Below are 25,892 nucleotides of genomic sequence, written 5' to 3' on the forward strand. Positions count from 1 at the left end.
ACATCTGGTTGGACAAGTTTAATTCCCTTTTTCTAGATGGGACTGGTGATGCAGCTCCTCTCTGCTGCTGTGAGGGAACGCTAAACAGCTGACCTCAGTGTTGTAAGAGAAATAGTGTTTCGCGATGACACAGGACTTTTCTCTAATACCTCACAGCATCACTACAGAAGAGAAATCTCTATAGCATTATTCAGATAATTTATTTTCAGTTACATTTACATATTACATTTAACATCTTCAGGAAAACAACTATGAAAATGAAGTATACAGCCCAATGGAACCTATTCATTCCAGCTGTGCAGTTTCATTGTTTTCAATTTGACAAAGCCAACTTAATCAAGTTCACTATCACGCAGTGACTCCAGTTAACCTTGCTTTAACTTCACTGAAATTCAGCATGGAGTGGCTCCAAGGGCTTCTTTGTCTCGTATTATGTCACAACCCCCCTTTTAGAGACAAAGTTTGGAAAACAAGACAAGATAGTACTTTAGCCATAGCACAATAGGGCTTTTTCACATTGTGAAAATTGTCGAACAGCGATAAGAAGAATAGTCTAATGTACATTACATTAATACAGAACACAAGCAAATTGCATGCAGTCTTTGTGCTCTGCAATCTTTCAGTGGCTCTAGTTAGATTATACGCATGGTTAGATTATTTTTTTAAATCACATAACAGTTTCCATCAGTCAAATCTCATTCCTCATAATAGAAAAAAATAAATATATACAGCTTTTAAGGTGAAATAATTTAGGTACAGTCAGTGTCAATTTTCTTAAAGGCCCATAGCTTTACTTTGGAAAAATAAAATCCCATCAATGAATAAATTGTTACTGCTCTACGTGTTTCTCTTTCCTCTGTAAAGTCTACATAAAACAATATCCAGAGGTGGACAGTTAGTAAAGTACATTTACTTGAGTACTGTAGCTACAAGTACACTTTTTGAGTATTGATTGTTTTTTTTTCTGGAAACTTTTTGCTTTAACTTCACTACATTGAAAAGACAAATATCATACTTTTTTCTACATTTCTGTCAAGGTCCTTTCAGAAATTAGTAATGTCAGTCAGGGGATGACTTTAGTTCTAGGGGTTGCATTTTCGTTGGAAATGAAAGTCAGATTGACATCTAAACTCGACGTCTGATTTACGTCAGATCTCGACGATGTTCAACATCCAAACTGATTTTCATTTTCAAAATTTCAACATTGTGTTTTGTCTTCCATATGTGAATTTTGTCATTGTTTTGGAGCACACTAGCTTATAGATAACAGTGGCTAACATATTCATACTAAAAGCCAAAAAACTTTCAATCAGGCCCTATACTTGAGGGAACAGCCATTTGGGTGTCTGAAACCATTGTGGACGTTATTGAGTCCCCTTATACAATCTCACATTCAATCCCAGTGAACTGTGTTCTGTGTTCACTAAGATGGGCTATACTTGGAATCAGCTGGAAAGAATTGCCAAAGACAAAATAATCTGGAGATCTGTGGTCGGCAGCCCATACCCTTGCAAGGGTAACGGGCATAAGTAAGTATGTAAATTTGTACTTTCACTCAAGTAAGGAAATTGTGACAAGACAGAGTTCACTGAAATTACAGAGAGCAGATGGATCATTGCTGCAGTTTATCTAGTTCTTTATTGCCAAACCAAGACTAAAAAGGTCATGTGACGCTTAACTTTCTACAATGCTAAAATTTATTTATACTTTGCAATGTCGATGTTCAACATCAATATTAGAATATCATAAGCTATACTTATACGTACTTAAACTATAATTGCACTGACATATAGTGTAATTTTTCTGTGACATCAGTCATGGGCATATACATTTGCAAATACAACTTCTAAATGAGCATGCTCAGAACTATAAATGTTATTTTACAGCTCTCTCTTTGCGCCGAGGTCCAGTTTTTTGGGGTTTTTTTTTTTGGCTAGGGCCATCAGACTGTACGTTTTTATCTTTATAAAAGCTACGGAAGTGGATGTTTCTTTTACCTGCTATGATTTATATTTCTTTCTCAACAGAGCAAGTGCTGTGCTGTTTAACACTGTAGTCAAACTCAGCTCTTTCTTTAAACGATCAATAAGCCTTAGGCAGCTCCTAGCTAGCACAGCAGCCGCTCAACCAAAAGAATCAGTTGAGTCAGAAGATAACTTGGTTAAGTTTGAAAAGAACATCAGATGACAGTGGAGCTCAGCATTATTTATCCATCCATATCAATATTTAAGTGAAAATGTAATGTCTCAGGTAGCAATAATGAATGATACTCTGCTTGAATCTTGATCATTTAGAACTGAAGCAAGTTAAGCATAATCTGATGACTTTAAATGTGGCACAGTTATGGCAGTAAGACACATTACATTACATTATATTACATTAGCAATCAACGATCTGAACTGTTCTGCAATCATTTACAAGTAAGCACAATTAATATGACCAAACGAAACCCGTTCAGAATGTAAATGATTCACTCATTATCGAGTTCTCTCTCAGTGTGTAAGTTGACAGCAGGAGGCAGGTAGGCTACAGCCTGAGGAAACGGCACAGAGCGCAGAAATTGTGGTTTCTGGAGCGAAGAAAATGATTAAAACTGTGGAGAACACTTCCATTTGGACTAGCCAGAGGGCCCCTGGAGAAGAATGAGGTTGAAGGAAAATGACAGAGTAATTACTGCTTTAGAGCTTTACATGAACATGACTTGTGAACTCGCAATTTGAAGTGGCAGATGCACTCTAATGTTGCAAAATCTCATGCTCACAAACACTGCATTTATTTGATTGGGGGAAAAAATGCCGTTATACTGTATTTTTTCTTAAATTTGCTGTATTTTTGTAAATATGAATATTTTTTACTGTATTATATTGTCTTATTATCAACAAGAGTTGTGAAGCTTAATAATGTTGTGGAAACTTTGATGCATTTCAAATTGAACAGGATTTATTTGAAATCTTTCATAACATTATAAATGTCTTTACCGTCACTTTTGTCTTTACCGTCACGTTTGATCAATTTAATGTGTCCTTGCTAAATAAGTCTTTAAAACTCTTTGAATAGTATGATCTCCCGAGAACCTGACAAAAAGTTTTATGAAATTAATTGTATTTAGATTTATGCTATGTCCTCTGTAGTTAGGCTAGTTATTAACCCCTTAGCTGTCAACTTAAATGGTTGTAATTCATGAATGCTTTGGAATATATACCCAAGTTTGGTCATGTTTTGGAAAACACAAGTGAAAACAAATGAAAGTATGAAAAAGTTACGGAAGTTTAAATTTACAGAGAATCAAATATACTGTACTATATATATATATATATATATATATATATATATATATATATAAAATATGTTTTTTACAAAATATTTATTCATTTACAAAAGATTTTTGAGCTGCAGTTGAGCTTTCCAACGATATATAATTAGTCATAATTAGATTAGGATTTAATAAACATATAGTAAAGTAAAGTTAGGCATCCTGGTAGCGGGACGGTGACAGTTAAGGGGCTGCGAAAATGACTAACTTGGATGGACATATGAATGCTTATGTGCCAAAACACGTGTTACCTTTCTTGTTCTAAAATACTACGTCTCTATGTATCAAGCACATAAAAATCCATTTTTGCTTTATTATTGGTCCTTTTTTAATGATCTTTAGCAAACACAAGAAAGGGTTCAGTGCCGAGAAATGCCAGAAAATAGATGAGTTAAAAATATCAAAAAAATAACTGTATCCTTAGAATTTATTCTAAATATAAACATCAAGGATTGACATATCCTTTCACACTCTGAAGACAGATGGAAGACCATTTCAGTTGCACACAACACGTTCTTTTCCAACTCAAGCATGCCAATTCTAACATTAGCAAAGACGTTAAAAAACAACAAAGCAAGAGGAAAAGAGACCAAAGAGACAAACAGGAACAGAAAAAAAAGGCAAAAAAAAAAAAAGTCCGACCAGACAAGCGGAGAACAACCATCATTTGTCAGATCAGAGTTCTTAAGTCTTTATTTATTTGCATAAGCATATCAGTAAGAAAGTATGATAATGTTTCAGTACGTGGAAAGCATCTCGACGTGCTCCACATCTTAACACAAACTACTATATACAGTCAAAAACGGAGGTTCCTTTTATGTACAGAAACACTGCTGCACGGCCCATAAAACCTACTTTACATGACACGTGCTCTCATGAACTGAGTCCAAGTGGAGCTGCAGCAGAAACGCTATGGCTGGGTAGAGACACAGTGATATAAATCAGTCCACAAAATAGACCAATCTGCACTTCTGCAATCAGCCAGCAAGGAGATTTTGGCACGCCGCACTAAAAACCTTTAGCTGATCCTCAACAGAGGAAAAACAGAATCTGGCACTTCCAATTACCGCTGCGGTAATTTGTGGCAGTGGGTTTCCGACGCTTTTGAAGATTGTCACCTTTGCACTGACGTTCTAGAGCCAAAAGACAGTTTTGCTCGGCTGGCTGACTTGACGTAGTCCCCAGCTGGACCTCTCTGGTTTTGCCCCCTCCCTCCCTGCCTGCACTTCCCTTTAGCCTCGGGCTCCGAGTCACTGAGCTCTGCGTCCGGGCAGTAACCGTCGCTCTCCTGGCATGCTCTGCTGCCCCCTAGCGGCTGCTCATTGGAAACCGGTTTGGAGAATCCAGAGGTCTTGCGTGCGTTCTTCTCAAAGGCCCGGAGGTCCTCAGTTCGTACTAAACTAACAGTGGCCTCCTTGAGAGATCGACTGAAGTGCTCAAGAGAGGTTTTGTGGAATCCACCTGACTGACCCTTACCTGAAATCTTGTTGTATGTGTCCTTCTCAGTGGGCGTCTGGCAGGAAGTGTCTCTTTGGAGCACGGGCTTGTCCATAATGCCGTTGGATTTCAATGGCCGCGTTTTCTCTGGTTCAACCTTGCCCTTCCCATTGGATGATTGACCGAGGAGGGCGGCATGCAGAGCCAAGGGTTTGCCTGATTGCTTTATGGCCAACGGGGGAGTCCCACCGTCTCGTCGTATGTAGATGGAGGCGGGCAGGAGACCGTTGGCGCGCTCCTCTATCCGCGCCCGTCCAAGATGGAGCTGTGGTTTGCCCAGTCCAATCCCTCCCTCACTGGCGTCATACACATTGCTGCTGTTATCCGGGCACAGGGGTCCATTAACAGATTTGGAGCTGGTTTTGCCATTGCCAAGCGACACTTTAGGCATTTTGAGTTTTAGGGTTATTCTGGGAGGAGGGTGGAACATGTTCTCTAAAGAAGAGGACACGGGAAGCCCTGATAAAAGCAGAAGTCAGTCAGTCAGTGGTGCTAGACAGGTTATGCAAGATTACAGTTATCTTTAATTCATTGGATCTATTTGGCTGCATGCATTTAACTTGAACTTTGAAATTTAAAAAAAAAAACTTTTTTTTTGTTATAATTCAAACAAAACATTTTATTTCATAATAAAATATAGTTACCTGCAGATAACTCTTGGTTAATGAGCTTGACATGTAGATTGAAAATCTGCTCCTGCGCTTTACTCTGGGACAGCTTCAGCTTCTCTCTTCGACTCACCATGTAGCACAAATTTCTCACCTGACAAAAAATGATATAGACATAAAGATCATAATGTCAACAACTCATAACATGATACTGATGGTTTCAGCATGCATATATGCTACCATTCAAAAGTTTGGGATCAGTAAGATTTGGTTTGCAGCCTTCGCGATTTCATAATCGCAATGAGCCAAATCGGTTTAAGCTGAATCAAAACTTTTGAACTGTAGTGTACATAAACCAACTAAACCAGCGCAGTCTCATCCCAAGACGTCATATAACTGACGTCTTGGGACGTCTTTTGACCATACGTCAACATCCGCCGTTTTAGGGTACCTTTTAACGTCGGTTAGATGACGTTATCAGATCTTAAACCTACCCCAGACCTAAACCTACCCCGTCACCTAACTGACGTTAAAGGTAAAGCATCAGTTGTATGACGTCCCAGGATCGTCATGTAACTGACGTTAAAGGGTACCCTAAAACGGCGGGTGTTGACGTATGGTCAAAAGACGTCCCAAGACGTCAGTTATATGACGTCTTGGGATGAGACTGTGTTAACTAAACTGTGCATTCATTAATTTTGAGAGAACCACATGTTATAAGATAATGGGTTTGTGTACAACAACATATACGTAATAACAGACCTAGGGCTGGGTATCGTAACAAAATGTTCAATACCGATACCTTGACTTCGATACCGGTTCCTGAACGATACTTTTTTCGATACCAATTTTATGTAACCAGTTTTAACAATATAATATTACCTACATTTTTATTTTATTTTTCAGTTTGTTGACTTTTTTTCACACTCATATTTTGAGTATTTAATTCACACTCATATTTCGAGACAATTCGGTCGGTCCCTAAAAAGCACCGAACTAGGTACCCAGTCCTAAACAGACTTAAACTAAAAAGGTCTTTACACAAAAACGGGAAGAAACATGGATGATACAAGGAAAATTGCTCAGAGCAACAAAAAAAAAGACTACTCAGTTGTTGAACATCCTGACCCATTCCTAAAAAAAAATGAAATCTCATCCATCATGGCGGGAGTACCCACCCTCTCCAGGTCCTGCCGCAGGTGCATGAACATTCGCATTCGTGTGTGTATGCTGTCCTCCTGTGGTTGTTGCAGGAGGTTCTCTTCATCTTCTTTAGGTGGCAGCAGAGCCTTATTAAAGTTGCTTTTTCTCTTTATCTTCCAGTACTGAAAGATGAAATCCAGCAGGTAGAGCGGCAGTCCAAGGACTCGGGCCACTTCCTCAGGATGAACGAGGGTGTAGAACTCTTCCTCCAGCTCCTGAAGCTTTTGCGCCCTCAAGCCCAGTTTCTCAGTCTCAGTCGGAGCTTTATGACGGGCCGGACTCAAACCCGCTTCTCCTGCTTTAGGTTTACTGTGCTTCAGGCAGTAGGATTTGAACTTGACCTCATCACCTTCATCCAGGATGGTCTTCATCTCCAGGTTTTGCTCGAAAGCACAAGTGACGTGGAAAGGGATGGTGCAGTTCTTAACCGAACACTGGAAAACGAGAGTCAGTGTTAAAAAAACGAGGACAGTTAAATCTAGAACCATTATTTTAATAATTGATTCAATTATTTCTTCAAATTAATTAATTTTATTTTAAGCATTTTACAAAAAAAACATCTTGCTCTATGTTTTTCAAAACAATATGCAAATTGAAGGCTATGAAAAAACAACTGAAGACTGTATGTTACACATTGCGTACAAAAAAGTTAAAATACAGATTTATTTTATCTAAATACTTTCCATGAGTTACCGTTCTTATAAAAATGTCATGACTTGCCTAATAATGTCAATTACATACAATTCAAATTAGACTAACATCAAAATTCTATTGCATTCGATTTTACATTAGAGGAAGATTCTGTGCTAAATTTCAAATATCCAACAAAGCAATAATAATTCACCGTCAAACTATATTTCTATTACTTCTTTGCCCTATGCAGCATTACCTGTATGCAGGCTCCAGTTTTGAGTTTACAGAGACTGCAGATGAGCGACCAGCGACTGGGAGGAATATGAGACACTTTGGTGATGGGTTCCATCCGCTCCGGGCATGCAATGCTCACCTAAAAACAAACACAAATTCTTAATACTTGCATTCTTTTAACATCCCATAAAATCAAAAGTGGAATTTTGCGGCTGTTAACTCTGAGACCATCTATATCATACACTTAAATAAAACTAAGAAACAGGAAATATGCTGACATAGGAAAAAGCTCAATTGCATGTTATTATTAAAGAAACAACATTAAGCTCATACAAGCATGATAACAAAGCTGGTGTAATTCCACTTTTGTGATACACAACTTACCTCCGGTATCCAGAGGGCACAGCTTACATGAGCCCATTTAGTGCCAGCCCTTGTGGCCTTCATTGCACCTCCTCTTTTGGGACACAGAAGGCACTGTGGGTTGATACCAAGAACACAAGTTCTGCACAGCCAGTTTCCAACTGGCACTTTCACAATGCCATAGCAGGCCTGCAACAAAATATAAGTGTGATGAATTTTTCAAGTTCATAATACAATCATATACTATAGAAATATTACAAATATGAATTTTTCTTCTTAAATCAGCATCAAAGGCTATATTCATGACAAAAAAAATACAATATACAATTAAACTTATTACATTAACATTGCAACAGAAGCTACATTACCATTCAAACGATTTGGGTCAGTAAGTTTTTTAAATGTTTTTGTTTTAAAGGCTATACAGTAAAACTATAATATAGTGAAATATTATTAGTGCTTTATAATTTAATATATTTTAAATTTTAGTTTATTCCTATGACAGCAAAGCTATCCTTGTCACATGATCCTTCAGAAATCATTCTAAAATCCTGATTTACTGCTCAAGGAACATTTTTATTACAATAAATGTTGAAAACAGTTGTGATACTTATTTTTTTTTTTTTCAGGATTCTTTGATGAGTTAAAAAGTTTATTTGAAATCAAAATCTTTTACAGCATTATAAATGTCTTTACAGTAACTTACGATCAATTTAATGCATTTTTGCTGAAAAAACAACTACTATTAATTTCAAACAAAAAGATTTTACTGAGCTTAAACTTTTGAACAGTATTTTAAATGATATATGCAATATTACAAAGTAAATACTACTTTTTTTTTTTTTTAATCATAACAGGATAAAAGAAGTTGATTTTCTTCTTGACAAAGCATCCTGCAGATTTTAGACAATTTACTGATGATATCAAAGGTCTCACCTGGTGCACACAAATGTTGCACTTGTCACAAAAGACCATGTCATTGCCCTCCTCGCTGTCGGGTGAGCGACATACATCACAGATGACGTCCTCATCATACTCTATTCCCAACCCTTCCTCAGTCTCGATGGCGTGGTTCATGTTGTCATGGCACTGCCTCTCCAGAGCCTCCATCACCCGCTCCATCGTCAGCTCATCCACTGGCCCGTCACCTACATGTAACATACAAAGCGCACTTTATTCCTTGAAGCAAGTCATGACACCAAATCTTACAGGGAAGACAGCCGACGAGGCCTTGCTTTTACAGGCATCCCCTCTCTTACCCATCGCCCCAAGCTCTGCATTGAGCTGCTGGAGCCAGTATAGATCCATATCATCTAGGTCATATCTGCACATGGCCTCCGCTAACTCCTTAATGTTGACATAACCCGTCTCAGTAGAGTCCTGACTCCAGCACTGAATATATTTCCTCGGTTTTGTGAAGAGGACCTCCTTTGGCTTCTCTGCTATTATCCTACACACACACACACACACACAAAATAAGTCATCATGAAATCTTTTTTTATGGAATATTCCAGTATTTATTATTAATTATTCATCCATGTGTAGTGGTAGGGGATTTTCTTTTCCTTTTTCGTGTTCGTTACCTTTATATGGGAATGGGTGGGTGAACCTTGTGTTTTTGTAAAATAAATAAAATAAACAGGGTGCGCTTTGAGCACACACTGTCTCCGCAAAAATCTTTCTGAAACGTGTCCGAAAAATTAACTGTAACTTAGTAAATACTTGTCACAGAGACAAGTGTTTTGTGGCCTTATTTCAGAAACTTTTATTTTTTTGTTTTTTAAATAACCACGCAAAAACAATATTCTCTCAAAAATACAAACATGTACATACATGTTGGTCACATATTATGGTAGCCCTGTTTGTGCTAAATATAGTGTAATTTCACCTGTGCCATTAATATGTTTATAAGCAACTGAAAAAAAGCACAAATGTCAGGGCATGTCAGAACATCTCAAGGATCCCAAAACACCTTGGACCCCAGGGGGTTAAGTGTGTAGGCAGGAATCCCCAGAATGTAGGTTTTTTGTCATACCCGACCCTCTTCGGGTTACAGGTGTCTATTTAGTCGAGGTAAGTGACCGAGGTTATGCACGGCTTTGTGTGGTTTTAAAGTGTTTAGAGTATGTGTCTTTATCTTTGAAGTGATTGCTGTACTGTCTCGGCGACGTGCCCTGGGAGTTGCATTAAGTGCTCATTGAAAGCTTTAAGGTATGTCGGCTATTGCAATGTGTTGTGGTTTCTATGGTGTAAGTAGAGTTTAATGGGGGTTGTTGTGTGTTTTAGCAGAACATTCGCGAGTGCATCCTTGACATGGTGACGTGTGATTTTCGTGTGGTATGTATGATTTAGTGAATGTTTGGTATGCCTTGACTGGAGTAAATCCATGTCTGATTGTTACGTTTTGTTTTGTCTCTCGCGTACCACGTGATGGTTAACTCGGGTCGCTTAGGTTATTTTCTCTGTCTTTCCTGAATGAATATTTTTCTCAGTTTTCCATAACTTTTTTAGTCTGTGTTTTGTTTTTCATTTCACGATTTGGGTTATTTTGTTATTTCTGTATGGAAGTTGATCTGACCAGAGTGATTTGGGCCATAGTGGCCATGTGGTGTAATTATCTTGCATTGTGTGTGTCCATCTAACCTCACCCTTTTATTACGTTGGGGTCCTCAATGCTGATGAGGTAGGACCGGTTATCTGTGGACCAACTGATTTGGATTTGGTCAACCATAATATTTGTGTCTGATACGATTTTCTGCGACTATTTTGTATTTGCATCGCACCCACTAGTTTCTCTTTCTTTGTCTTTTTTTGGTTCAAGCCAAGGCTGAGTGTGCCGAGGCTAGTCACTTGGGTGAAACACATTTGCTGTGAGTTTGGAACACCAGGGTTTGAACTCCTCTTTAGAGTAAATAATGACAGAATTTTATTCACCAACCCATTTTTGGGTGAACTATCCCTTTATGTCACATGCAAAAACCTGTTTTTGCTTGCATTTATTCAAAGTGACATACCTCACAGAGGGCTGAGGGATGGTGTCTGGACTGACGAGTACTTGGACTCCTTTTTCCCATTCCTGCTTCCATGTGTCCGCCAACAGGTAATAATCCTCTGAAGTAATATGGTGAGAGTCTGGCAGCTTCATGGCACTGATCAAGTCTTTTCTGAACACCTAAAAGATTGATTTAAGACCAAATATTAACCTGAATGAGTGATATGTCCAATTTTACAATAAAAAAAATTATTCTTATGTCTGCTGATAAAAATCAAGGGTCATAAAACAGGTTCAGGTATTATTTTTCTGTGTTTACCTCTGCTGGTTTCTTCTGAGCAGAGGCGGGGGTGCCCGGTTTGCTTCCATATTTGTTAGAGGAAAAGGACGTCGAGGGACCTTTATGACACAAGAACGGAGTGAGCCAAGGATAAATATAGATTTTTGGTCCCTATAAAACTTACACGTAGATTATGAATTTTGTGAGGCTCAGTTTGACTCACTCTCATTGTCTGAACTGTCACTGCTGCTTGAAGTCCTGAGTCGTTTCATCCTGACGTCTCCTGCAATGAAAGAGAAGTCCAGCTCAAATGAATCTTCAACTCAACCATGTTCCACTTAAAAACATTTAGGCACATTGATTTCACGAACACTGAAACAAGAGATGTTTTCACATAACAGAAGAAAAAAATAGTAGTTTGATACTTTTATATCATTGACGGGACAAACAAAATTGACAAAGAGCCTGGTAAAGTAAAGTACACAGATAAAACCATGAACATAAAAAACCACTTGCAATGCCATCACCCTGATCTCATTGAAAATGTTTAATTTACAATGTTACATTTAATTTACAGCCTGAAAAACTTTTAGTGCTATTTTCTGACAGTTTGGACTTGAATAAAGAGAGAAAACATGCACTTAACCTAATCATGGGCAATATATTGATTATCGCATAATTGCTGTATTGTAATATTATCAGTATCCTGAGCCGTGTATCGTGCATCATATTATAAGCTATCCTGTGATTCCCACCCCTAGTAGGAGGGACCGGTCACATGAATAATTATTCAGTACCAGATCAATGCCTCATTAAATGAGATAACCATTAAAGCTGCCCTCTATGGTATTCATTGGAGTGTTTTTTCACTTACCATAAATTCAAAGAGCATGCTACTGTTTTCCTCTGCTGTGCATTTGCCTCTCGCTCACGCCTGAAAAAAAAGAATAAGAAATGAGGAAAGAACACAAAATTTGTCTAAATGAAAAAACAGGCAGTGGAGGTGAACAGGACGGATAGACACCCAGCAAAGCATAGCCTGTACTGCGATTTATTAGGCTCCAATACCTGACTGAGGGGCCTCCTTAAATAAATATTAACTTAGTTTTCTAGGAGCAATTGCAGCCAAACCATACATATGAAACCATGTACAGACACCTTGAAAGGACAGCTTATATTAAACAAGGCAAATTATTTAAAGTAAATTAAACTGATAAGATCAAATCACATGGCCTTAAGAAAAAAACACTTCCTTCTTAAAGAAATAGATGGGTTCAGGACAGGTAGATTAATTGAACAGCAAAGTTATTTTATTACTAACTAGTTGACTCATTTTATATATTTTTCCCCTCACATATTGTTTTGATATTTTTCAAAAAACTTTAGCTGTCAGACACTTGGCATAGTAAACCTCTGGGAGAAGTTGTGTCTTAAAGGCTGCTATAGTCATAAAAACGCAGACAGGCGTCTCTGTCCATTGTGTAGCGACCTTTGAAAATATTGTGCAATCGTTTGAGTTGGTTATTTCTGTGGCAGTTGCCAGACAGAGTGGACACTATAAATACCAGACTGGATGAGAAGAGTCAAAAAGGAATTTGCATATTTAGCAGCAAGTTGTTTTATATAGTGAATTAAAGACATTGTGCTTCCTGAGGGACTATGGAAGGGACTAAGGGACATTCATCATCATATCAACCCTAAAACCTACAATAAGCGAGTGAATTTGTGTGACTTATTTAACAGTTTAGTATACAGGATAAGACATTGAGACATAAGGTTAACAATGTCTCTCATGACACTTTGCAGACTGTGCTCTGGCTGTGCACATGCAATATCACGCATTTTGGAGGAGGTGTGGCTTTGGAGACGCTCTGAAGGGAGGGTGGGATCTCATGCTTCAAAGCTAGCTTGCTATTGCTAATGCTAGCCTCTCCGAAACTGCCTAACCTACCTTTATAGGCCTGTATAGGACTGAAGTGTCTTGGAGTTTGCAGCTTTGTATGATGTATTGATGTAATTTTCTCTGAAACACTAAGCTAAAGCGGGACATATTGAATAGCTTCTCCCCCTTTTCAAATAGCCAATAGCATTTAGTTTACCTCACAGACTGCAAGTACTTGACAGCACCATGGAAGTGAATGTGAGCACTGATGATACGCTGGATTAAAAAGTAGAGGTGTGAATAAATTCTAGCCATTTCATTCTTAACCAACGTACAGTTGGAAAACAGAATAAAACTTGAGCATTTGAGCAACACACATCTCCAATCCATATTGCTCTGTTGAATGTCAACGGCCGGTTGGTTCAGGTGTGTTTATAGCATGGGGGCGGGATGCTTTAGATTCTAGAGAACATTTGATTGGACAGAAGATGTGATAAGAAGCTGAAGTCCACGGTCATTTTAGCAGAAGTGAGAGACTAAGTTTGAAATGCTTATATCTCCTAAATTTTTAGTCATTGATTTGGAACACCAGCTTATTCAAAAACTTAAGGCTAACATATGAATACTAAAAGCTTAAATTTTGATTTCAGGGGGCCTTTAATTGTGTGGTCAAATAAACTCAGCGATATATTGAATATTCATTAGATATTGAATTATACAAACACAAACATTTGAACAGTAGTGTATTTGCTGCTGATTATAGAAACAAACAACAAACTTGATGCGTAATTACTATACAGAGACCACTACTAGACAACTTCTGACTTAACCAATGGCTTGCGTTTGAGGAGAGTTTGTCTGTTGTTTGGAAACAGTCAATATTATTAATTCTTGAAACACTTCACTTAGCTAATTTAATTCTAGTTTGATCCTTATTTACACAATTATCAAGCTGTTATGGATTACCACTACTATACTAAACAAGAATTTCTAAATTAGATGAAATGTACATTTCACGTTTTATTGCACTGCAATGTCTCCAGACTAAGTAAACGTAAAAACCACTCTGTGCACCTCTTCACTGCTCCATGAAGTACTTTTGACGTGGATCTAAAGTCACATTTGTGACAGTACAACAGACTAGCTTTCACACGCAGAGAAGCACATCTGCTTCTGACACTGAATGTTTTAAAAAGAAGCACTACAATGAGACTTAATGGGTGCTTAAGATGTGTGGCTCTGCATTTAGAAAGGACTGAGAGTGGTAAACTGAAACAGTGAAAGCAGAAACAATGTCTATCACTAGTTTACCATATTGATAATTAGGAATAGGATATCAATCGGCTCTCTAATTGAAATGTCTGTTGTCTGCCCAAACAACAGTATAGACACTGGTTTGTTTGGACTACTGTCAGTGTTATCAATTCTCAACACACTTCACTTGGCAAAACATAATTCTAGCTAATGAATAAGTTGAAGAATGAATAAATATTGTTTGGATTTGCAAATAATTCAATAAAGACCAATTAGGAATGTCAATCATGGTAAATAAGATTTTTTTCCCCGCAAATTTGCAAGGTTTTAAGGCAAACATGAATTTTTTACAAGGAGACACTATCTAATCTGGGAGGCCTTGCATTGTAGATCAAAACGGCAAGATAAAATGTCACAGCCCCCCATCCCCCCCACAACCCCCACTCAAACTACACCATGATAAAGCACAATGCTCTGCCCAGACAGACCAGCCCACACCTCAACACTAACAAAACAGAGGCTGCTGAGAGCTACTTCACCACCACGCTCACCTCACACTGACCTAGTGTGTCAACAATCCGTCCCATTTATAGGAGAGGGGGAAAAATTTGATTCTTAGATGCATTGCGATGTCTATTAGCAATTTATGAAGCACAGATCACACAGAAAACTTTGCAAAGCCAGTTGACCACCTTGGGAATTCTGCGTGGGGAAATCTTCCCCCATCTGGATACCTATTGAAATTACTGGAATAACCATAAATGTGACTGCACCTTTAGTGTTTTGAGAACATTTTGTGCAATGGAAAGGTTCCATGGATGTTAAATGTTCTTCATGGAATCACAGATGTCAATAAAGAACCTGTAATTTTAAGAGGGAAAGATAGTGGAATTATTTATTTAGGCTATTACGGTATTCATGTAGATTTCTTAATAAATTGATTTTAAAAAATAAAGGTTGAAAACATGGTGGAAAAAAGTATGTTTTCATTTATAGGGGCCATCAGCATAACTAAGGTTCTTGTAGGTGCCCCTGGAATTGACAACAAAGTAACAAACAAATTACTGAACGATTCTATTATTAACAAATCTTAAAGTGAAATGACTCAGAAGATTCGACGGAAAACTAATTTCCTCCACCTATTGCCCAGACTACTTAATCTCGACACCTATAGTTCATTCAATAATGTTGCATTAAAGGAGTAGTTCTCCTATTCTAACTCATTCATCAAAATGAACAAATTTTTTCCTGAGTCAACTCGTTCATTTCATTCGTTGAATGAACCAAATGACACGAAAAAAGATTTGTTTATTTTGATAAACGAGTTCTAACGGGAGAGTCACTAACGTGCATCACAGAACAGAGCAAGGCGACCATTTGAGCTTATAAAACTTAAACTTTGTTGTTTATTTTTTAAATGAGCGATCGTTTCGCTTGATAAGACCCTTATTCATCGTCTGGAATCATTTAAAGTCCTTTGAACAGTTTGCACTGAAACTGTCTTTTAGACCTTGAACCGTTTGGTTCCCATTGAAGTCCATTTCTCCATTATATGGAGAAAAATCCTGGAATGTTTTCATCAAAAATCTTAATTTCTTTTCGACTGAAGGACATGGACATCTTGGATGACATGGGGGTAAGTAAATTATCTGCAAAAGTTTTTTTTTTTAAAAGTGAACTACTCCTTTAACCCTCCACCACGAGAAGCATAGCATTTCGCGGGAAGCAAAGGGGAAAAACGGAAGCTCATCCCGCATTCCAACAACGATACTTCCGCTCCAAACTTCTGCTGCACGGCTTCAGAGTTAAAACTTAATATTGATTTCGTGTCATTTTAAAATAAAATGTACAGGATGCACGGCATTTCTATATATGTATTCGTTTTATTGGTTGAATCATTAATTGCGCTAATGTAGAAGAATATTCAAGTGCTCTTTACCGAACGAGGAGGATAAATAAATTCCGCAAGTCTTTAAAAACAAAGTTGTCTGATAACTTTATATGCAGAACAAATTTTCAGCGAAAAATATATAGGTGTGAAATTATGCACAAAATATAGTGTCCATCCATGCACAGACTTAAAACACCACATCACCTCCTTATTGTCATCAAACATGATGCAACGAGGAGAAATATATTTAGCGAGCTCTTACGTTGTTAGGACTATTTCGCAGTTGGGACAACATATCTGAAAGTTCACACAGCTAAATTAAGAATCGGAGGATAAACACAGCAATGCTTTACTATAAAGTCTCACTAAACAGTGTCTATGTGTGAGCATTACGTGCTGGCGTCCACCATTGCTGTATGCGCGAGGGTTTCTGACGGCCTTGGCGCCAAACTCGAGCCGCCCTAACGCTAACGTACATGACGAACACTCTCCAGTGACTACAATCCCTTCTACTGCCATAATGCCACTTCCTGTGTGCATATAACATCATTCAGAGCGTGATCGCAAACTTTAACGCAAACATATTGGTATCGCTGCTACCGACATAGTCCCAGTTTTGTAGTGTGGACGTAAAACCTTGCTCATAAAGGATCTGTAGGAAGCAGCAGGCCCCGCTGCCTGGATAAACTGGCACACTGAACCCTGTGTGGAGACACGAGCAGTATTGTTCATACAGCACCCTTACCTCACATCCAAAAAATCCAGTGTTTCGGGACGATCGTACACGGCAATAGACTCCGCAAGGCTGTATTCTAGTCAGCAGTCCAGAGGTGCGGCAAATACCCGTATTTTCGTTATTTTTTCTTTCTTGTCCCACTGTCAATATCCCAAAAGCAGAAATCACCCTCTCACCACGACACAACAGCTCTATTGTACTGCCCGACCGCTGGGTCCTAAACTCCGCCCCGTTCATGGCCTTACTGACTCAGAGCGCCACTGTGGATGGCTATGAGTTAATGTTAAAAAAACAGAATAACGTAGTTATCAAAGTATATATCTGTAGTCTGGCCTTGGTACCAGTCAAAAGTTTGGAAAAATTACTTTTTTTTTTTTTAAGAACACTCTTATGCTCATCAAGCCTGCATTTATTTGATCACAAAAAACAGCAATATTGTTAAATAATTACAATTTAAAATATTTTATATTTTATTTTATTAAAATATTGGTTTTGTATTTTAATATATTTTCAAATACAATTTATTTCTATGATGCAAAGCTGAATTTTCATTAGTCATTACTCCATTAGGATACTCAAATATGAGTATCCTTCTATCTAATACTCAGTTCTCATCAATTTTGGAAACAGTTGTGCTGCCTAATATTTTTTTGGAACCTGTGATACTTTTTTTCAGGATTCATTGATGACTAAAATGTAAAAAATAACAGCATTTATTAAAAATATAAATATTTTCTAACAATAAATCTTTACTATCACCTTTTTTTTTATCAATTTAACACCCTTGCTGAATAAAAGTATTTTTTTTAATTATATACCCCCAATTTTTTAATGGTAGTGTATATTGTTACAAAAGATTTCTATTTTAAATACATGCTGTTCTCTTTTAAACTTTTTATTCATCAAATAATCCTGAAAAAAAGTACAATTATAAAAATATCAAGCAACAATGTTTCCAACATTGATAATAAATCAGCATATCAGAATGATTTCTGAAGGATCGTGGGACAAAGAGCTCTGGATTAATAGCTGCTGAATATTCAACTTTAACCGTCACATAAATACATTATATTTTAAAGTATATTGAAATAGAAAAACATTATTTCAGATTGTAACAATATGTTACAATATTACTTGTTTCTCTGTATTTGTGATCAAAATAAATCCAGACTTGATGAGCATAAGAGACTTCTTTCATAAACATTAAAGTTAGTGATGTTTCCAAACTTGTTCATCTTTTTGGGAAAATATATATTTTTGATAGGAAGGTCAAAAGAACAGATTTTTTTTTAAATAGATTTTTTGTAAAAATGTCTTTACTGTCACTTTTGATGAATGTAATGCATCCTTGCTGAATAAAAGTATTAGTTTCTTAAACCAGACATTTTAACAGTGTAGTGTACGTATATGTGTGTTTAAGCTTGATAATTCTGATAAACTTTGTAGATTTTAACAACTTGGGTAATTTATTGTAGAACAAAAAACATGAAAGTCTCTTCAAGTAATGCTCACCACATATCCTTCCAGGTTGGCCTACAAATTGTTGTTGTCACAATACTGAATCAGACTTTTATAGTAAATCACAATCTCTTGCAATCAACTCGAACTATTTACACCTATGAACATTTGCATTGACACCATTGACATTCATGTATTGAGATGTAGTTCAGCTTTGTGTCTATTTGCAGATGAAAAGAAATGAGACGATGGAACTTTAGACCAAAATGAATGTATTGACAAAACACACAGCTTATATTCAACTCTACAAAATTGTCTGGTAAAAATAATAACTGTTTAGAAATAACAATAAAATAAAAAAGGTACACTGTGATTCTCTCATCTACATTTTTTTTTTTGGTCACAGGACAGTTGTGCTCTCTAAACATTCCTACAAAAATAGAGCAGTGTGAAGGAGACAACTCCTTTTAGTAGTACATTCAAAGTATCAATTTGAACTTTTTACATTCTTTTCAGAACAGTGTTACCGTAAAAACGTATATATGAAGGACAAATGTCAAAATATACTGACAAAAAAAAACAACAGAAAATATATTTTGGGGACAAGCCAAAATGCGGAAAACAAAACAAACATGGCATTGGAGTTGCTTAAAAAACCTGATTCAACAAAATGTATATTTCTGGCATTTGACATTATAACAAATATTATTATTTTATCAGTATACACAAACTAAAAGACTATACAATATGTAATGGACATGTATACAAGAAAAAGAGAATAAAACACAATTTCCAGCTATACATTTATGGAAAAAACTAATTAAATAAATATCTAAATAATCAAATTCATTATTTTCAGCATAAGTGATACAATTGTCCACAGCAATGTTTGATTAGATTAAAGTTCCAGTTTTCATTGATTTTCTTCTCTATCTAAAGGCACTTGCCTTCCTGATAGGTTCCAAATAACTTAACTGACTATGGCCCGTTTACACCTGGTTTTAAGATGCCTTTTGGTGAATCAGATCACAAGTAGAAGAGGAAGACACATACCCGTTTACACCTGAGCCCGGTTTTTCAAAAGGTTAAAAAATTGATCCGGATTTAGTAATCCTTTTTTTTTTTTTGCGATTTGTGATCATGGAATCCAGTTTACATTTTTTCTTTTGAAAAATCCATTTTCAAGATTTGATCCAATCCGTTATCCAAAATCCTAGTGGATTACTTTTGAAAAACCGGGCCCTGGTGTCTCTTTTGTCCACTTTTAACCACTTCTGATTTTTTCTTGATTTTTTCGAGGGGAGGGTCTATGAGTTGGTAAATGTATGTTTTTTTTTCAGATCTTTCGATCTAATGGAGAAAATAAGCTCGACAATTTATATATGAACATACCCAGAGACAAAGGAAAAATACATGGAGAGCAGCAGAAAACCACAAGACTGCACCGAACGTGTGTGTTAGAACTCTTGGAAAGAGAACATGCTTGGTAAGTTTTTCATCTTCAAAACAAACTTGGGTCTCCAGCCAAAGTTTAAATCCCATCTGGCTAGCGCACTTCCCATAATGTTTACGCATTAAGTCAGTAGGCGGAGAGAACAGGGTCTTTTGTGGCTGTCCGATTTCTAACACATTCGACCACATGAGCATTTACACTAGTACGAAAGCAATCCGGTCTAATGCGTTTTCGACTACCTCTGGAAGTGGTCGAAAGTGGACAAGCTCAAAATGTTTTAGACCTGTAAACCCTGTTTACACCTGTATTAAGCGCCATCCACTCGTGATCTGATCGACCAAAACGCATTTTAATACCAAATATCGGTTTCATAGGCATGAAAATGTCAAATTGTCAGATCACAGATCGAACTCATATGGTAAGAATAAATAGTGGTTATAAACACCTCAAAATATTCTGATATCAGTGGCTTCGCATATTAAGTTATGTCATATCCAATTCCTTAAAAAGACATAACCAAACAAATATAAACCCACATTAAGGTAAGGTGCCCCTTTGCGCCTCTTTTACAGTCCCATCTGCATGTCAGCAAAGTTGAAAAAGTTGTCGACATCACGTGATGACGTTTGTTTGCTCTCAGAAACAAATACCTGCAAGAAAAGCAGCAGATAGCATTGACATGAGAAGCAGTGTTGGGAAAAGTTACTTTTAAAAGTAATACGTTACTCCCCAAAAAAGTAACTAATTGTGGTACTTATTTACTTTTATGGAACTTTTCTTCACCCAGACTTTCTTGATTGTTTTTTAACAAAACAAAAAGTTCTAGTTTTGGCAAAATATGCAAACTCCCTTCCTCCACAAAAGTGAAACAATGTTGTTTCAATGATCAAGCACACACAACACCTCTGCACCTTACTCCACATTATGAGTACGAGAGAGGCGTCAGTCAATAAATTGGAAAACGAAGTAACTCGCATTACTTATTTGAAAAAGTAACTCAAATATTTTGTTGTAAATTTAAATGTAATGCATTAATTTACTAGTGTTCACATTCCTCTTAAAATTACCTTAGTCCCATTAAACACTTCATTTACAATGGATCGACATGCCTCCACCACACCATCTCCGTTCAGCTCAAGGGCTACCACTGGACCTGCGGGAACAGAGAACATTGTGTTATAACATTTGTATTTGCAAACAGACAACATTTTCCCCATTTTTTTGCTTTAATACAATGCATTACAGCACCTTTGGTGATCCACTCAGTGAGGCTCTCTGCATTATTCTGGAACACTCGGTTAACATCCTCAGGGCGCATGGAAACCTCTTTGGTCTGAATGAGGACAAAACCTTTGCCAGTCACCTGCATTTAGGTGGATATAGAACAAATGTATGTTAGAAAATGAAAGCTTTATCAGTTGGTGGACAGACCAGGATTTGTTTTTTTTTGTAATGAGAAGCATAAAAACATAAATAAATGATCACTGCTATAAAGTGGTAGATTTCTAAATGAAGTAAGTGACAAACAGGTCACATGACAGCAAACACTTTTGTCTATTTCTGTCTCTTCCTCATATTCGGTTAAGTACAGCTAGATTAGATCTAAACCTTTGCTGTTACTTCTCGGAACTTTTTAACTTGACTGAATAATACAAGACTGTTTGTATTAAAACAAAAAGTGCAAGATTGGAACTAGTGAAAATTATAAGAATAAAATAGGGTTGATTTCATATTGTGAATTCATAATATAAGTGACTAACTTTGGCCATACAACTTTTTATAATATGGTGTTTTTCTGTTCTAAAAAAGTATTTGATAACACTTGTACATAAATATGCTTTTAATAATGAGTTGATAACTAAAAACATGATTCTCTTATAAGTACACTATAATTATTATACGTTTAAAAGTGCTTCATATATTTAACTGCTTTTGGCTTGAAGCCACAGGACAATACACTTTCAATTGAACTATGACTGAGGCATTCTGTGTATTGTCAAATTGGACCCTTATAACTATGAATGAAAGCTTTGCCTTCCTGTTTATCCCATCCTCCTTTTGGTAACCCAAAAAGTGATCAGACAATTCAGGAGCCCACAACCAAAGATATCTTCATCTATTAGTCATTTCCTTAATGTACGCAATTAAAAAACGAAAGGAAACCTGTGTTGAATTTTGCGGGCAACTACAGCAGACAAAGATTAATAAGTTACAAATATGTGAAGTGGGAATAGTACACATCCCCTTTTCTATATATAGGTGGAATGACTGAAGAAAACTGATTTAATTTGACTATGAACAGCATTTTTCAATAAGACTTTTAAACTAAGAGCATAAACGCAAAGCTTCTCATTACAAATGACATATTAGGAAATTCCCAGCTTAAATAACTTCAAGCTTGGAACAAGAATAAAATTATACAGCACATGATGTCAGTTTGTAGATCGCCCAATGTCGCAACCATGAATGACAATTCTACAGCATCGACTCTATCAAATTAGGTCTAACCTCATCAATAAGCTTCCGGGCATTAGCAGTTGTGTAATCCCCAGAAAAGAAGACAAACAGACAGGACTCTTCACTCTCTTTACGCCGACCTCCTTTGGTCATGGGTACTATGCTCCGACTTGCTTCAGAGGAGATTCTCACAGACTTGAATTCTGACTCAGGGTCTGGTAGAGGCACATACTCCTGGACAACAGCATCTTCCGGTAGGAGACTCCAATTGGTCTCCCCAGAAACAGGTGTGAAGTCATGAATATTGCTCCAGTTGTTGTTAAAGATGCTTAGGCCTGCATCTTTAAAGTGGAAAGCCAGCTCAGGGTAGTAATACTGGAAGCAGCCAAACTTCATGCCCGTAGAAGACTCGATGATGGGCTGGGTGGCGCAGCACAAAAAGACGTCCATTTTCTTGCAGTCTCTGGTGCGGAACTGCTGGCAGGCCACCACACACTTGATATCTTTGCAGTCTCTGAAGAACACACTGCCTTTAACCGGACCCAATATAATGCGGCAGTTCACACAATCGTCAATGGTAATGGTCGCTGAATGGTCGAATACGTAGATGTTACAGTTCTCACAGTCCTGAATGACAAACTGCTGGCCATTGAGCTTGCCTGGCAACCGACCCACTGTCTCGTTCTTAAGGCCTGTCAGCATGAAGTCTTTGGGATCAACCTGCGACAAAAGTGGTCAAAAAAAGGAAAACATAAAAAAAGTGATAAAAACATTATCATATGAGCTATCTTTGCATCTTGGTTGCTTTCACAACAGGATGTAACAGGGTGCATGTGTGTTTATTAGTTAGATATTTGATGCTTTTATCCATCTAATTCTAAACAACGTCTGTTATTTTAGTGCTTGACCTAGTACTTGCTTTAGAGCAAACATGTAACCATAAGTATTTAACCTATAAAGCCTACTGAACCTATAAAGCCTATAAATAACTTCTATAGCCTTGTCTAAATTATCAAAAAACTTTGCTGAAAAAAAAAAAATCTGTTGTACACAATCTTCTACTTGTCTTCTGCCCTCTTATTGACAGTTTTCCCCCACCACCACAGTCCAAAGACATGAAGGTTAGGTGGATTGGATATGCCAAATTGGCCTTAGGTGTGAATGCGTACGTCTTTGTGTGCGAGTCCCAAGCCATATTAAAGAGGGTTGGATAAAGACCTGGGAATTGGCAACCTACCCTGGAAAAACATTGTCAAGACAGACAATGAATGAATTGCCATAGAATCACCAAGAGTCGGATTTGACTGAAATGGTAATATAGATTGACCGATTTATCGCTCAATCATCATTGCATTAAATGTTTAGCTCTTAAAATTAAAGGTAGAGTTTTCATTTCTTGCTGACTAAATCAATAACCGAAACAGACCAGTTAAAAATCCATAGGAAACACCCAAAGGCTTGAAAATGTTAGTTACCGTCCAGATTTAGCCGACTACAAAATGAAAAGAGCTATCAATTTACTTTTTAAAAATACTTTTAAATGTATCTTATGAGGCCCCTTGGAATTACAAGTCTAATAGTAATGCTACAGACCATATGAGAAATCTGACTGTTGGACTTGTCTCGTGCATTTATTGGCTTTCAATCTGCACTTGAATACATCAATCAGGACAATGTTTAAACATTATAGATTCATACTTTAATAGCTCTCAAAGCTTTGTAATGGTTTTGCGCGTCGAAGGGGCAGACGGACACTCCCACCCTCCCTGTTCCTCCTCAATATGGTGTCATGCATGTTGATGGCGACACCACTTATGTCCTAATCCCTAACTCAGCGTTATCTGGGTACGCGCCAGGCAAACAAGTTACGTGCCTCGACTTTAAGCCGATAATAAGCTCTGTCTATAATTTACCATAGTAATGTGAAAACCTATGACCGCCGAGAGACTCTCGTATCGATGGTCAATCGAAAGCAACAGTGGCAGGCAGGCAGTCAGTCAAAAACGCTGAACTATAGGGGCCAAACCCTTCGCTTGCGTGATTACGCGAGTAGAGAACGGCGTAAAATATGAGCAAAAGCATAATGATAATAGCCATTTCGGATGGACTTACATTCCAATCTGTATAATTCTAAGCAGTAAGTTATAATTCCTAAAGAAATTAAGCAACACAATACCCTGTCTACTTAAGGTAGCCTACAGTCTAGCGAACAAAAACAGGTTAAAATGCAGCGTGTTACCTTTTCTCGTTTGTCCCAGCTGTATTGCTTTGGAGCCTCCTGGTTGCTGTTGCTGCCCAGCGCAGTGTTGTTAGTTTCGGGGAGGTCATTGCCCGTAGCGCTCTCGTCCCCAGTGGGCAAAGCGGAGTCTTTTTTAGGAGATTTTCTCCGAGATTTTTTGGAGAAGAAGCACCCCATTTATTGACGATATGTCAGTGCGCCCCTCCTGTTGTAAATGCCACGCGTTTCTGAAATACTCTCGATCAGTCGCACGCAGTAGCGATCCGTCTCTCTCACCCTGCCCAGAAAGTAATCAAGAACACGCAACCTGTGCGCTTCCCGTTTCCTTGACCCTCGAATCAGCCAATCACTACAGCGGAACGCGTTACTAGGTAACAGCGAATCAAAGCCGGTGCGAGTGGAGAGGGGTGGAGGGTTACAGTTTTATTACTGATACTTGACCATGCAAAAAAGAAAAAAATGACATTTTGTTCGCGGGCGGGTTGGGTAAAATCATCTTTGCAGATAAGTAATTGATGTGAATCATACTGGTGATTACATTTTTGGTTGTCTGGTCACACAAACACACAGGCCTATATATATATATATATAAATATATATATATATATATATATATACTGTATATATATATATATCACACATATATTATAATAACCTTTATGTTTGATGGCTCTAATTTGTTTATTTTTTGTATTATTATACATTGTATATAAATATTTATTATACATATATTTATAACTATATAAAAAATTATATGATTTCCATTACACGAGAGTAGATGTTAAACCTCATGCTGATTTGTACTCGGCATTCACCAAGATAAGCACAAACTAAGACGTAGCTTTACAGTAAACTATGCTTCTCCATCCATTTACGTTTCTTTCCATAGGGTGTGACTCCCCTTCTGTCCGGCTGTAGTGTACTTGGTGCGTCAGCACACACGACGGCTGCAACTACAATGTGGTCTCCCTAGTGGACCAGCATGACAACCGTCTGGATTGAGCCGAGTAGGGGACATCTCTAGGGTCTTCAAGTGGGCACCTTCCGTCCTCTGTGTTTCGTCGACTAGCCCACGACACCTCAAGAGGGCCCAACAGTGACTCTGGCGTCCAAGAGTCACCCCCCTCCGTCCCCCACTCAACTCAGCCCAGCTTACTGACCTCCTTCCTGCTGCTGAGACCTAACCACAATCTTACAATCTCTCCGCAACCCAACCATACACGCCAATTTGTTTGACTAAGGCTCTCGAGCCCCACTGGTGCGTGAAAGCAGTTTCAGTAACAACGGTTCCGTATGGCATACCACCTACTACCGCAAAACACAATATCTGCCCACCCCCTGTCATTCACGCAATGTAGGCTATACAGGAACGTAATGACTGTAAATAATATGCACCCTA

The 25,892-nt window shown here is 37.6% G+C and overlaps 2 protein-coding genes across 2 annotated transcripts; both read right to left on the reverse strand.

Annotated features, from left to right (window-relative positions):
* Positions 1-3,988: 3,988 nt before the first annotated feature.
* On the reverse strand, positions 3,989-17,178 carry jade3 (jade family PHD finger 3). The gene is made up of 12 exons (XM_039689430.2): positions 16,896-17,178; positions 11,998-12,057; positions 11,347-11,406; positions 11,163-11,242; positions 10,866-11,023; positions 9,111-9,301; positions 8,788-8,999; positions 7,873-8,040; positions 7,511-7,627; positions 6,597-7,055; positions 5,455-5,572; positions 3,989-5,269 (listed from the first exon to the last, which is right to left on the reverse strand). Exons 3-12 carry the CDS (start codon positions 11,393-11,395, stop codon positions 4,428-4,430), a joined length of 2,394 nt encoding a protein of 797 aa, XP_039545364.1. The 5' UTR covers positions 11,396-11,406; positions 11,998-12,057; positions 16,896-17,178; the 3' UTR covers positions 3,989-4,427.
* Positions 17,179-18,595: 1,417 nt separating this feature from the next.
* On the reverse strand, positions 18,596-24,822 carry rp2 (RP2 activator of ARL3 GTPase). Its single transcript, XM_039689405.2, has 5 exons — positions 24,494-24,822; positions 22,306-22,974; positions 21,046-21,160; positions 20,865-20,950; positions 18,596-20,447 (listed from the first exon to the last, which is right to left on the reverse strand). The coding sequence occupies exons 1-5, from the start codon at positions 24,668-24,670 to the stop codon at positions 20,364-20,366; spliced, it is 1,131 nt and encodes a 376-aa protein (XP_039545339.1). The 5' UTR covers positions 24,671-24,822; the 3' UTR covers positions 18,596-20,363.
* Positions 24,823-25,892: the final 1,070 nt, after the last annotated feature.

This window comes from Pimephales promelas, chromosome 8 (genome assembly GCF_988280905.1).
Source record: "Pimephales promelas chromosome 8, fPimPro1.hap1.1, whole genome shotgun sequence".
NCBI lineage: Eukaryota > Metazoa > Chordata > Actinopteri > Cypriniformes > Leuciscidae > Pimephales > Pimephales promelas.